Genomic DNA, 15,701 nt, shown 5'->3' with positions numbered 1-15,701 from the left:
AATAATGAATAAACACATAAATAACAAGTTTATTTATAAATGTATAGGAATTCCTAATAAAATAAGTAATTTTAGGTATTTGCCAAAGTATGTTTTAGTGACCTGTCGTAATAGTCAAATAAGATATCTTTCAGTGAACTATATATGTTATATTTTAGGTAACTATAAATTTATCACCAAACATTTTAAAAGTAATTTTGGAAAAAGAAATTGAATAACAACGATCAACCAGTAAGAGAAGGCATCTATATCAATTCACTATTAAAACACACAGTGCATCATCATAGTTTATACATAAGCCACTTAAAGTATCTAAACAAACAAGAGAAAATTATGCATATGAAGAAAACTACATAGTACAATACATGCATGCATGGAGCAAGTAGCAGATGCTACTGAAACTAGTTATTCTGGAAGATGATAAAAGAACTTCGACGCAAATCTACTTTTGAACCCAAACAACATGATCCTCAGGAAGAAAGTGGCAGACAGGAACAGTTCCTGGTTTAACCTTGAGCACTTGAAAGGCCAAATGTTTGGGGTTCCATTGCGATGTGTCAGTGTGGCACACAGCCACAGCTTTAACTCTGATCCCGTTAGCACCCTCCAAAGGCACAGAGTAAGTTCTGGTGGTCTCAGTTTTGTGGCAGTAAAAAACAGCATAAGGGTAATTCTGCTTGTGGCACACAACAGCTTTATCCCCTGATATCTTCTTCACTCCGGGTGCTATGGTGTATTGCTGCAACCCCGTTTCTTGGTCCACTTCTGTGGACAAAACCACAAGGTTTTTTCCAAGCTTGGAAGTGCTGAAATCAACCATGGACTCGAGTGAAGTGGCACAGTACTTTTCCTCACCCTTGATACCGGTATCTTCACATTCACTAAGAGTGTTCTTCACGACATTAGCCTCCTCTGACTCGGGTTTGATGGAAAACTTGGTGAAGACATCGTCCACCTTGCTGGATGAAAAGGGTATTGAATCTGCAACTTGGCGTGGCAAGAAGGTGGCTTGGTTGGAACTTGCAGTGAAGTGCAGGTTCAATTTTTTTCCATAATGCAAGTCATTTTCCTTGAAGAAGAGTGCCACTGTGGTGTCATCGTTTAATTGGGTCTCTGTGGCAGCGTAAATGTATTGAAATGGCGATTTTGGTCCAACAGTAACATACACTGGCTTTCCCTTGTGACCTGTATTCACTGAAACTCCTCCACCTTTTCCTCCAACGTTGACATTGGTGCCGCCTCGCTTTCCTGTGTGCACGTTTACCCCTCCCTTTCCAACGTTCACTGCTGTGCTTTTCTCTTCAACCCAATCTGCAAAATCGTGAATGCACTGTTCTTAGTTTATCACAAGCCACACCAGTTTCTGCAATTTACAACCCACTTATTCTTGTGCAATCGCATTACTTCCTTTCTGCATAACGTTGTTACTTTCTTTCTGTATAACTTTACTACTGTCTTTCTGCATAACTTCATGTTTCGACAGTACTTGTTAAGTCTGATTTCTCCCCGTAACCAACTTTATGGAGTTTTCTACGCAAAAATTAATGTTTTTAATTTGTTATTTAATAATTGTGAAAATTAAGGCAGTAGATAGTTATGGGTGTGTTTTCATTACTTATTATATTATATGTACAACCATATATAATGAGATATTTTATTTAGTGTAAATAGACTATTTTTTCTATTTCATTTTTAATTATACTTTAAAACCACAACAATTTTGTATCCGTAATTAATAATCTATATTATATGTTTCACTATCCAATTATACATAACCAAAAAAAAACTGTTTATATTCAGAAAAAAAAATCATTTCCAAATACTAATCTAAATATCATTAACACGTTCCATGGTCAATGTAAAAAATTAAAATTTCTCAATTAATATAAATAAAGTTAAAAATGTATCATTATTTACCATATAAGTTTTATTTTAATTATAGTTTAATATAAGAAAGTAGATGTTATTTGGATTCATATATATAAAATAAGAGTTATATTCAGAATGAATCATATTATTTAATATCTTAATTTTCCATTTAATTTTTTTAGCAAATTTTAGTATGTCAAACTATCAACTTTTGTGCAACTCACCAACCCTTCTTTAAGGAGAGTTGGTTTTATTTTCCATCTCACCTTCAGTTGATGGATTGACCCACTTTCTGACTCCCATCATACTTATTCAAAGAAATATACTGAAAATTGTACATATAAAGAGAAAGACATAGATACCAAAACAAAACAGGAAAAAATAAATTCATATGTAACAAATAAGTGAAAAATAATAGAAAAATAAAATAAAAAGTGAAAGATAAATTATGGTCTTTTAATATTGCTATACATAGAGTACCACTTTTTAACACACCTATACATTAAAGTTTATTTGAAGTTATGAAATTATAATTATGATTTATACTATGTTATTAGAAAAAAAAATCTCTTAATTAACATGTCATAAATCTCTTAATTTTTTTTTCTATAAAAAAATATCTTTTCAACCAAACATGCTTGCCTCCAGACATGAACATTTTAAGAATTTCTTCAAAACGTTTGAGTTTAACCAATATTTTCTACTTCAATTAAATACTTAATAAAAAAAATTATTCTTTTATATTTTTTATTCAATCCCTCTAAACTATTTATATATTTTAAAAATAAAAAAATATATTTTATTGATTTGAGTAGGTGTAGAGTAAAAGATTGAGTATAAATATATCATCACTCATATAATTAATTCTGGCAGAAAAAACAAAAGAGGGCAGATTATGTTGGTAAAGAGTGCAGAGAAATCTAAGTTATGAGAAGACTGAAAAAGTGGCATTTAATAATACGTACTTACATGCATAGGACCCACATAGGTTTTGTACAAATGTAATAACGACCCAGAATAAATTACAGCCCATAATTGTAAAAGACACGGTGAAACACTTTCAGATTATGATATAAATAAAAATTACTAAAATAATTTTCATTATTAAATTTATAAAAATATATTTTCAAGAAATAATTATAAAAAGTATTTATGAAATTTAAAAGGTAGAATGATTAATAAAATAGTTTATATTAATAGAGATAAATGTATATATAAAAAAAAGGGTTATCTAGCAGTTACACAATCCCTTTATTAATCTCTTCATTAATATTTATAAATGACAATGAAAAAGATAGTAGCACATATTAAAGAGTAACAGTGTTTCAAAATGCATATGTAAGATTGCTACTGAGAAGATTATGAACTAACCAGGATGAAGAATATCAGTGACAGCTTTTGGAATTGGTGTATTGGGAAGCACCGACTTCCAGTAAACTTCAGGAGGCAAAGCACCATGGGTTGCCACCAGAGCAAGCTGCAAGTGATGGTGTATGTAGAAATAACCTCATAAGTTTTCATAATTAAACATATAGATACATGCATATATAGAGAGAGAGAGAAAGAAAGAGAAGGAGAGAGAGAGTAGTAGTGATGCTGATATAATATATGCAGGAAGTTATATATATATATATACATATATATTTGGATGTTGAAGCTTACACTGAGTAAAGCAAAAATGGGAAGGAGATTTTCCATGTTGAGCTTGGTATCTGAAAGAGAAAAACTGTGGTGAATGTAAGCAAAGATGGAGAGAAGTGTGTTGTTTGGAGAGGGTTGGCTAAGAGTATATTTATATGCATAAATACACAGTTATAGTAATTAATTAAGATTCTAGAAAGGGTTCCTTAAATATGAACTTACCACCAACATTATCATGCAATATTTAATGTACTTCAACTGCCCCTGCTTCCATGGTGTGGACTGTCACAACGTGTCTTTAAAGAAGTAGATGGAAGAATATGGGTACCCTGTAGGACTCTTTTCAATTTTTTCTGTGTTACACTTGACCTAATCATACTACTATGTATAATTATAATTAACATAAGTTCATCATGTTATATACAAATAAGATATATTATAAGTATTTTTCGAGATAAAATAAAAAATAAGTAATTTTTCATAAGATAAAATATATTTATACATACAACAACAAAAAAAGTTAGCTTGAAAAAAATTAATAGAGGAACTTTTTACAATTTATTAATTTACGAAATATTATCAAAAGTCGATTTTACTCTGAGCCAGAAGTAATGTGGTATTTACTACTTTTTTCCCGATTGTAATTTTTTAAAATACAGCTAATATATAAGTATTAGTGGAATATTAAGGACAAGTGTAATTAAGCTATATCAATATCTTTAATAGTATGTTTTGGTTATGGTCTATGAAATTACTTAAAATAAATAAGTTTTAAAAAAACGTTTTGATATCGTTCATTCTTAGAAAAGTAACCCTATTGGTGGAATATTAATTACGTATATTTCCTAAGGTGTTTCGTGTTTCGTAGGGATATGTGTAATTAATATGAAAATCTTTAGTAGTATGTTTTGATGATTATGGTGTATGAAATTACTTCAGATAAATAAGTTTTAACAAAAAAAGAAGTTTTCATTAATTGTATCCTTTACAACGTTTGGGTGGTATGTTATTTTCTAACACAAGTTGAAAAGTTAATTACAACTGAATCATAATAACTTCTCTTTTTATTTCTGCATTTTCTCTATTTATTTTTTAAAACATTTCTATAAATGTTGAGTTTTAACTCAATACTTATAGTTCTACTTATTTTCATTGTACATGATTTGATTTCACGTAGATTAAATATTTGTATGTACAAAGTTGAATACATCATGAATTCAATGAATTATTTTAATTAGATGCAAGTAAAAAAAAAAATCATATATAAAAAATTTTGATCACCAAAAACAAATGATAACTTTAGGACGATTTTAATATTTATGATTGGGTTAAATGTATTTTTAATTTTTAAATTTAGATATAAACTTTGATATATTTTAGTTTTTAAATTTAACTTTAAAAATTAATGAATATAGTTATTTTAATATAATTTTTCTAAATTTTTTTTACATATTAAACAAATTATAAGATGATGTTTAAGTTGTTTAAATTATTTTGATATATTTTAACTTAAATTTGAATCTAAAATATCTTTTAATAAACTAAAAAAAATAAGCGTTAATAAGTTAAAAAGGTTATATTAATTTATTTTTAAAATTTAAAGAATTCAAATCTAGAGACTAAATATATTTAATCGTTTACAAATTGTTCCGGTCTCTTTTATTTTCATTTGAATGCATATATTATGTGATACTTTTGTGACTATTATAAATAAATTGGTAATTAACTAAAATGAAATCTGAAGTTTTGAGTATTTGATGAGATGAAATCTGAAAACTTTGATATTTCTTTTATAGTGCTGAAATTTTTAGAAAATTATCTATTAATTTACTCGATGTCACGTGTGTTTGAATTTTATGATAGACATCTTTTGCCCCCCTATAAACAAATAATGGTGCAAATTGAAGACACCAACAAAGACCGCCATAAATGTGATGTGTACCTATTTTGTAACTTGATATATGCAACCGTTGTTTTTTGTAAACCTCATCTATTTTGTAATTTTATTTTATTTTAATTTGCATGTCTTATATGCTCATATTTATAATTTTAATTTTAGTTTAAAACAAGCTTTTTAGCAAGAATGGTAATGTCTAGGAATGACAATGTGTCGGATAATCTGATCCGACAAAAGAAAATTCACCCACTACCCGACCCGCTATCCGTACGGATATCCGCTTAAAAAATACTTGCGAATATCCATAGATACGCGCAGATACCCACAAATATTTAAAAAAATATATTTTTATAAAATATTATAATAAAACTTAAATAAAATTACAAAAAGTGTCAGAACTCATTAAAAACCCTAGTTAGTGGAAGAGAAAGGGTTCAAATTTTCAAAAAGTGGAAGACAAGTGTGCAGCGCTGAGTGGTCGATCAGTTTTAGTGATGGTAGTATTTAAGGCAAAATTTCAAACTTCGTGCCACTTTTCTGCATGCACCCTTCATATTCAACCTTCTGAATCTCCTCCTTCTCCCTACCATCTCCACCTTCTCTCTAAGGATTCTCATCAGTTTCTTCTTTCGATCACCACTCAGGCACCGTTTGAACTCTCCCGACGTCAAGGGCTTTCGTTTAAACCGATCAAGCTGTGGTTTCAAACCTGTGAGTTACTTTCTCCTTAGAACTTTCGTTTTTTTCACATGCAAACCCAGATTTCTGGTTGCATGAGTGGATCATCTTATTCTGAGTAATCTTGGTCTTCTGTTTGGTTTAGTTTTTTGAAGCGTGATTGTAGAACGCTAAGGTTTGTGGTAGTGGTGAGCAATATCTTGTATCATTGAGAGTTCGACTACGTTAGAGGTAAGGGAAGCTTATAATTTAATTAAGATTCTCGTTTGATGATTGGTTACTTACTGGAATGTTGTTATATTTGAGGATTTGGTTGATGTTGAAATATTGCATGTTTGTTTGGAAGTGTTGATGATTGATGAAAGCTATGAAATGGATGGGAATATAGTATGAGAGTGATTCTGTAATAATCTGCATAATTATGTAAACTATAACCGAGAGTCATTCGTGACTGTTCGGTTTTCCTTTGTTGTGTTCGGTCTTAACTGGATTCTCCTTCTAAAGAGACTTTCAATTAATGACCTTTCAGTCTCCTATTGGTAGGTCAACACACTAAATAATTAGTTATGTTTAGTTTTCTATTTCTACTTAGTTATCAGCTTAGTCAGAACATTCAAATGAGTTAAGTAATCAACATTTATAGTCGTCTTCAGTATGTGAATAGAGGTTAGGTTGTTTCCGTGGTCGGCCTTGTATAATTATATTTGCTAGAGCGTTCGGTAGTGCTAGGTCATATACCTGGTACTCGGTCTCAGTAGTACTCGGTCATAGACCAATTACTCGGTCTTATAATATTCTTTAATATAATTGCATTAGGTATTAAGAGTGTTCGTTTAAACTCCAAAACGTTCGGTCCAAGTTAGTAGTGTTCGGTGAAAGCTTGTAGGGTTCGGTTTAAGTTCTTGGTTCCATCAAAAGTGATTATAATTTCAGTTAAGTATAAAATCATATGTATTCTTTAGTATTTGTTACCTTCTTAGGATTTTTGTCCAGTGAAATATTGTTTTGTAGTAATTGTTGAGTTACAAGTAAACGTCCAAATAATATTAAGAGTGTTCGGTTGGTTATGAGCCTTATTTTGCATGGATCGTTCTGTCCTGTTCTGTGTATAAGTGGAAGACCGCTCGGTCTTACACTAAGTGTGCTGTTAGATGAGTTTAAAGGTGATGGTTCGTTCGGTCTCATTTTGGGAATGGTTTATGTATTTCTTAATTCAGTTTGAATGTATTAATGTTAAAGTATGATGATAATGGAAATGTGATATGAATGGAATGGTATGGATGTAAAAGAGAATTCCAAGGAGGAATATCTCATGAATGGTATTGGAATGGTAAAGTATGAATGTGGACAAAGCTTAGTTGGCATTTATCCTAATATTTTGTGATTACTCGTTCTCACGTAGAGAAGGGTAATTCATGTGTGGGAATGGCAGGAGGTCCTAGACCATAAGGTGAATTTGGGCGGAATGGACTAACCTTGGGTGGCAGCTGTTGAGGATATCTCAGTTATTACATTACTCGGGTGCAAAATCGTCGTAGCTACACAAAATTCATACAGTCCGGACAGTTAGAGTAAAGTGGTCGGTCATTGCATGCTTTGACGTATGATTTTGGTTGGAAGTGTATGATTTGATGATTGCATGATTAATTATTTGATTGTATATCAAATTTATGTGAAATACATGATTTATAGAATTAATTAAATTACATAAGCTTACCCTGTACTTTTCCTGTCTGGTCTGTTTTGCCCATTCGGTCGTATTGTCCTGTTGCAATGATCATCCTGTGGATGTGAGAAGAAGGAGAATAGTTGCTGGAAGAAGCTCTAGTAGAAGTGGAAGTGAAGGCCGAACCTTGGTTATTATTGCTAATTATGTTCTGTAGAACCGTTCGGTATAGGTGATTTTGGAAACCGTTCGGTCTAGGTGGTAGAATTTTAAAGTTTAAATTTTGTAGTATTTTGATAAGGTCGTTCGGCTAGAACTGTAATTCTTAACCTCAGAATTGAACTGTAATATTGTTAATATGTGGATATTCTAGATATGGTTTTATGTTGTATTTTTGGGATGTTACAAAAAATATATAAAATATAATATATATTAAATTAAATATTAATTAAAATTTAATATTAATTATATTTAATTTTAATTATATTTAACCGTATAAAATATAAATTAATGTTAATTTTAATTAAATTTAACTTAATAAAATATAAATTAAATTTTTTTTTTATTTTTTTGCGGTAGCGCATATCCGCGGATACGGATAATATACTATCTACATCCGACCTGTTTATAAACGGGTATTAAAAAATCCGCTAACCGCAATCCGCGGATAGTAAATATCTGCGGGTACCAATTATCCGTCGCGGATTTTATCCGCAGATATCACGAGCGTGAATTTTTTTTCTATGGTAATGTCATTCTTGAAATTATACGCTTCAAAATTTATGTCTTTCAAGATGATTAATTGTAGTAACAATTAAGAAAACTTACTATATTCATCTCAAGGCAATGTTTTTCTTTTAGTTTTTAAAACTATTTTTCCAGCTATATGCTTACATATAGTTAAGAGAAGTAATATAAAACTATTTATAATGAAAAAGCATAAAAATAATTAGGAAAAGTTGGAAGTGTTTTTACTAAATTTATGTCGATAAAATATTTATTAATCAGTATACATTTTTTTTAAATATATTTTTTGAAAGTAAAAAGTATTTAAATTTGATCCGATGCCACATATTGAAACACGTGATTGGATTGTGTTGACTTTAAATGATAGTATTAAGATATATCAGATAACAAACAACTGCACCGAAATTTAATAGAGGAACAATGGAGGTTATGTGTCAATTTGTGATGGCTACATAGTTAGTAAATGTGCGTGTAACAATATAATTGATTAAATACATTGAAAGAAACTAGACTTCCATACTTTATAGATGGATTCTTAGAATTTGGATTTTCTAGATAGAAAATATATTTATTTTTTATTAAAACTAATTGTTTGTGCTGTTCAGTAAAAACTGATCATAAAAAAAGTAATGGACCACAATATAATTTAAAACATTACTATTATTTGATAAAACTATTCATTATTAATTTTATAGTTTAGTAATTCCAACCAATTCATAAGTGTTTCTTTTTAAAAAAGTTACCAAAAAGAAAGAAGAAAAAATATATATATTATAATAATTCGTTTAAAATAAATAAATCTCTTGCAATAGCCCTGTCTTCCTATGTACCCAGTTATTGACTAGATTTTGTGTCAAGTTGGCCTATTTATGAGCAATTCTTTGTGTTTTGGTCCCTTTTTTATAGTCTTATGTTTACCTATATATAGGTGTTTGATGGAGTCGGTCTTCGTTCATTAATGGATTATGTGTTTAAATTAAGTAAATAAAATATTTTGATTACTGTTGAATCGATGACATAAAATGAATGTACTAAATTGTGGGTTTATACAAACGATTTGAAACTATTTTTGGTTTATTTTAATTGTTTTTAAAACTGCTGTTTTATAAGTTGCTTAGGAGAAACTCATTATATTTAAATAGAAAATAATGGTAGTAAATAAATATTACAGTTAAAAACTATTATTTGATTTAAGTGATATAAAAGATAAAGTTGTACAATGAGAAAGAAGGAAAATATAATTTTTTCAGACAAATTTCATCTTGAGATAAAAATGAAAAAAAAAGAATATATATATTGTTATGTAGTAAGATATTTACATAAAATATCTTAGACGGTTAAGTAACTAACCACATTTTTAGGTAAGGTGGTTATTTTTATTTGACTTATAAATACAATGACAGGGCAAGAGTCCAGGTACGTTCTGTTTATGCTCTAGAGACCCTAGACAGTATCATGATCACTCTCTTGAGAGCTGAGGCTCCATAATTCACATCTGACTTGAGCGTCGGAGTATCTTTGCAGGTACCTCCCCCTCCTTTGGCGAGTATGAACAACAACAATTGGAGAAGAGCAAGCGTCCCAGACAACCAGGAGCAATAAAGACACACCGGACAAATGTACACCGAAACATTTTGGCGCCCACCGTGGGGCCCAGTGCCAACCCAAAGAAGCCACAAAAGGAGCCTCGGCCTCGCTGAGTTACTGCTTCGGATAAGGCTACTCCAACAAGATGAAGCTGCCGCATCATCGCTAGGATTCTCCTCCGTGAGCCATTGACTCCACCGCGACCACCTCGTCAGTACCATGCGATTCCTCATCAGCAACATTCTCCCATTATCCTATTCCACAACCGGAGGCCTTGAACCTCCCCAATCATTGGCTTCAAGATTGGTTCAACCCCGAGAACAACCATAATAGCTGTTTGGGAAGCTTCACCCCGCCATCAAACACCTTCAACCTGCCGTTCATCCTGATTACTGGATGCACCGCCAAAATTCGTAGACACGTCAGGGTCCTCAATCACATACCAGCCTCTGTGTCATCCACGACACCTGTGACAAACGCGACACCGTTCGGTCCAGTCTCAGCCTTTCTCGCCAATCACCGCGACGCCATGACAGTCCACACTAACACCTTCATTGGCGCCACTCCTCAGGTCCCAAAACGCGCAATCAACACCAACCCCAATTCGAGAGCTTCACAATCTCTACTCGCAAAAACAAAACAAGATCAAAATCACAATTCCAATCAATGAAAATCCAATTACAACAGAAATCCCTAATTTCCCAATTTCCACAAACCCCAAATCCGCAAACCGAAAACCCTAAAATTCCCAAATCACAACCCAATGCCAGGAGCTCGATTCCAGTCACATGAGCAGGCTCGCCAGCAACAAACTCGCAGTTTTCGCGAAGGACTCCCACACGAAAGATCACCTCGCCGTCCGGTTCCGCCTCCGCGCCATCCGCAGCGCCACGAGCCAGGGCTAGGTTTGCGTTTCCGCCAGTCCATCCCAAACCTGGGGACTCCATGGTTTTCGATCACCTTGATCGGCCGTTCCGCAGTGTGGCTGATTCTAGGGTTTTTTTGGGGCAGAAAAGGATTTTACAGAGAAGCGGGAAGAAGACGGTTGCCACCCAGGGTAAGCCCTTTCGGTGTCTTGTCAGACCCATTCTCCACATCTTCCGCAACCCTCGCACAATTCACGCGTCGTTCGATTCTGCCTCCACATCATCCAACTAACTTGGCCTGAACCCTATTTTTAAGGATTAGATACTGAACCATCCGATCCGTCCGACACATAAACTCAACGATCCTCCAGGATCGCCCACTTTGTCAACCATTGGCGATAGACAGCAGACGGTCGTCCTCGACCGATCGTACATTTTGTCGACCACTGATACGACAACACCTCGATCGATCGTCCACTTAGTCGACCACTGGTGATCGACAACGTACGGTCGTCCTTAACCGGTCGTACGCTTGTTTGAACGAACGACAGCGAGGACGGACGACCGAAACTCTCGCCGTTCGCCCTCACAAATATTTTTGTCATCCGACCTCACCGTTCGACCTCCCTGGCGATCAACCATTCAACCCACTCCAAGGTCGTCCACCTTGGTCGACAGCAAGACCGAGTGTCGACCATGACCGATCGACAAAACCGTCCTCATCACCGTTCGACAATGTCAAGCTCGACAGCATACGTGTCGAGCGTTCAAACATCCTGACGTTCGTCACCTGGCCTTGACCGGTTGACAACTCGGCATCTGTGACGTTCGGCACCTTTACCTCAGTCGTTCAGCCATCCGCGTCTCAAGCGTTCGGCCTAAAACGTCCGGCATTCTGCCCTAGGGACGTTCGACCTAAAGCATTCGACCGTCGCGACCGTTCGACCCAACTGATGTTCAGCCATCTGGCCTCAATGACGTTCGTCCTCTTGGCTTCAATCGTCGTTCGGCCATTAAGTCTCACGGACGTTCGGTCACTTGTGCTCATCCCTTCTGCTTCAATTGCGATGTTTTATGTGGTCTCAAGCGTCCACCATTCGGCCATACACATGTTGGCTCATCATTGACGTTCGGCTTCAAGCGTCCAGCAATCATCCTCGCCAAACGTTCTGCCTTTCGGCATCAATGACGCTCGACCATCCATCGTCACGAACGTTCCAGCGTTCGACCACACTGATGTTCAACAATTCGGCCTCCCTGGCAATCCACCGTTCGACCATTGAAAGGTCGACCATCAAAGACGCGCCACTCTCCAAGGTCGTCCACCTTGATAAGTCCGACACATGGACACCACGTCCCTCCAAGGTCGTCCATCTTGGTCGACAGCAAGACCGAGTGTCGCCAATGACCGATCGACAAAGCCTTCCTCATTGTCGTTCGACAATTTCCAGGTCGACCATCTCCTTGCCGTTCGGTCATTCAGATCCACAAGCGTTCGCCCATTCGACTAAAATGAGGCTCGCCCAGTCGTCCTCAATGACGTTCGACCCCTTGGCCTCCAACCTTTTGCCTCGATCGTTCGGCCATTTGCGTCTCAAGCAATTCCAGCATTTGTTTTCACGGCCGTTCGGCCTAAAGCGTTCGGCCAATAGCGTCTCACACGTTCGAGCACTCGTTCTCGCGGCCGTTCGGTCTAGAGCGTTCGGCACTTCGCTCGTCATTACCGTTCGGTCCCTAGCGCTAGGCCTCATGTGCCACTCGGCCGCTCGACAACCTATATGTCGAGCGTTCACACATTCCTCACTTTCGACCTCACATGTCGCTCGGTCTCTACTGCTCGACAATAAACCAACACGAGCGCTCCAACATTCAGCCATACTCATGATAAGCCTCCTGACGTTCGGCACCTGGCCTTAACCATTCGACACTTCGGCCTCCCTGGCCATTAGCCATCCGACCTCCCCGGCAATCAACGATCCGGCCTCCCGAACGTCCAATCGGTCTCATTTGTTCAAACATCGTTCGTCCGCTTCCCTCAGTTCAACGTGTAGGTCTCAATGACGTTCGGTCGTCTGGCCTCCACTCTTTCGCCTCAGTCGTTGGGCGATTTGCGTCTCAAGCATCCCAGCGTTCGTTTTTCACGAACGATCGACCTAAAGCGTTCAACACTCAGCCTCCCTGACGTTCGACCACTCGGCCTCTATGGCTCGACCATCTATCGAAACGACCGCTCTACCATGCGATCCTATTGACGTTCGACCGCCAGGTTTTAAACGCTCTATATTTTTACATATTGTATATCTTATGCAGATCACAGTAGACGGTCAACAGAAAACCGAGCGTTCTACAGAATACACTCCCTCTGGTAGTTGTTCGCCCAAGAACACCCAGAACATCAACCGCTCGACAAACCATGTCCACGAGCGTTCTACGGGATACACTCCCATGGGTAACTGTTCGCCCAAGAACACCCAATACATTCGGGATACACTCCCATGGGTAACTGTTCGCCCAACAACACCCAATACATTCGGGATACACTCCCATGGGTAACTGTTCGCCCAAGAACACCCAATACATTCGGGATACACTCCCATGGGTAACTGTTCGCCCAAGAACACCCAACACCCAATACATTCGGGATACACTCCCATGGGTAACTGTTCGCCCTAGAACACCCAGGTGCATTGAATAAAGGGATACACTCCCGCTGGTAGATGTTCGCCCTAGAACACCCAGATGCATTGAAAAAAGGGATACACTCCCGCTGGTAGATGTTCGCCCTAGAACACCCAGACCATCAAACCTAGGGAACCATCCCCTAACCTAGCTTATGTTCGCCCAAGAACATCAAATTTTCAAACATTCTGTCGTCCGACATCGACAGCGTTCGTCATTTAGTTTCATCTGCACGACCATCAAGGTCAACGAACGTTCACAAAGTCGTTCGGCCTCAACGCTCGACAATCAATGAGTACGAGCGTTCAAGCAGTCGACCGCTCGGCCTCGCCCTCTGGATTCGAACGCTCGACAATCAATGAGTACGAGCGTTCAAAGAGTCGACCACTCGGCCTCGCCCTCTGAATTCGAACGCTCGACAATCAATGAGTACGAGCGTTCAAAGAGTCGACCACTCGGCCTCGCCCTCTGAATTTGAACGCTCGACAATCAATGAGTACGAGCGTTCAAAGAGTCTACCACTCGACCTCGCCCTCCGGATTCGAACGCTCGACGATCAATGAGTACGAGCATTCAAACAGTCGACCACTCGGCCTCGCCCTCCGGATTCGAACGCTCGACGATCAATGAGTACGAGCGTTCAAACAGTCGACCGCTCGGCCTCGCCCTTTGGATTCAAACGCTCGACAATCCCTGTGTACGAGCGTCCAAGCTGTCGGCCGTTCGGCCTTAAAGGTGTTCAACCTTTAGGTTTCGACCGCTCGACAATCTCTATGAACGAGCGTTTAATAAGTCGGTCGTTCGGCCTCAACGCTCCATCATCAATGTCAACGAACGTTCACAAAGCCGGTCGCTCGGCCTCAACGCTCGACCATCAATGTCAACGAACGTTCACACAGTCAGTCGTCCGTCCTCCCTTCGGTCTCAACCACTCGGCCTCACATGTCACTCGGCTTCTACCGCTCGGCCATACATATCCTCACGTTTGGCCTCGGTCGTTCCAGCTTTTTGTCGTTCGTATCCGCCTCTTTTTGGCCCATCACACTCAACTGCTCGGTCATCCTTGGTTTAAAACGTTCAGTCCACACAGGAGCGACAACCAGAAGCACAGCCTCCCTCAAACCCATAAGTCCTATTGTTACCGCGTCCATAAAACAGAACGGTTAACTCGGACTTGGGGGCATGTTATGTAGTAAGATATTTACATAAAATATCTTAGACGGTTAAGTAACTAACCACATTTTTAGGTAAGGTGGTTATTTTTATTTGACTTATAAATACAATGACAGGGCAAAAGTCCAGGTACGTTCTCTTTATGCTCTAGAGACCCTAGACAGTATCATGATCACTCTCTTGAGAGCTGAGGCTCCATAATTCACATCTGACTTGAGCGTCGGAGTATCTTTGCATGTACCTCCCCCTCCTTTGGCGAGTATGAACAACAACAATTGGAGAAGAGCAAGCGTCCCAGACAACCAGGAGCAATAAAGACACACCGGACAAATGTACACTGAAACATATATATATATATATATATATATATATATATATATATATATATATATATATATATATGATTTATAATGAATAATTAATATTTATGAATATTTATTATTAATGAATAATTAACATTTTAATATTTATAAACGTGGAATATATGCGTATTTATGGATATTCATTATCAAAAAATTAAAATACAAAATTTAATTTATATTTTATTAAATTTAATTTAATTAAAATTAAAATTATTTTATATTTTATTAAATTTAATTTAATTAAATTTATTTTATGTTTTATTAAATTTAATTTAATTAAAATTAAAATTAATTTATATTTTATTAAGTTGAATTTAATTAAAATTAAAATCAATTTATATGTTATTTGTAAGGGCATGTAAAATTAATAAAGGGGCCTTTGGACCTTATGTGGGGCATTCAGGCCCATCAGATCAAAGACACATGAACTTAGCAGAGTCTTTTTCCTAAGTCAGCTTTCCACTCTGCCAACTTTTTCCTTCTCTCTCTAAAAACTCATCTTCTAAATATTGCTATGCCTTCTCTCTAAAATACCA

General features: G+C 36.5%; 1 protein-coding gene across 1 annotated transcript; it reads right to left on the bottom strand.

Moving 5' to 3' along the window:
- Positions 1 to 226: 226 nt before the first annotated feature.
- On the bottom strand, positions 227 to 3,691 carry LOC124845581 (BURP domain protein RD22-like). The gene is made up of 3 exons (XM_088107046.1): positions 3,532 to 3,691; positions 3,241 to 3,346; positions 227 to 1,311 (listed from the first exon to the last, which is right to left on the bottom strand). The coding sequence occupies exons 1-3, from the start codon at positions 3,565 to 3,567 to the stop codon at positions 443 to 445; spliced, it is 1,011 nt and encodes a 336-aa protein (XP_087963172.1). The 5' UTR covers positions 3,568 to 3,691; the 3' UTR covers positions 227 to 442.
- Positions 3,692 to 15,701: the final 12,010 nt, after the last annotated feature.

This window comes from Vigna umbellata, chromosome 2, assembly GCF_029865625.1.
Source record: "Vigna umbellata cultivar VRB3 chromosome 2, Vumbellata_1.0, whole genome shotgun sequence".
Classification (NCBI taxonomy): Eukaryota; Viridiplantae; Streptophyta; class Magnoliopsida; order Fabales; family Fabaceae; genus Vigna; species Vigna umbellata.
The sequence above is the reverse complement of the archived record's forward strand: the minus strand, read 5'-3'. Positions and strand labels throughout refer to the sequence as shown.

What these genes read in the sequence shown, in the direction of transcription:
- LOC124845581 (XM_088107046.1), bottom strand. Translation starts at nt 3,567, where the DNA reads ATGGAAAATCTCCTTCCCATTTTTGCTTTACTCAGT. An exon ending in CCATTTTTGCTTTACTCAGT is followed by an intron (nt 3,347 to 3,531) that starts GTAAGCTTCAAC and finishes CATCACTTGCAG; the next exon opens with CTTGCTCTGGTGGCAACCCA. An exon ending in CACTGATATTCTTCATCCTG is followed by an intron (nt 1,312 to 3,240) that starts GTTAGTTCATAA and finishes ACGATTTTGCAG; the next exon opens with ATTGGGTTGAAGAGAAAAGC.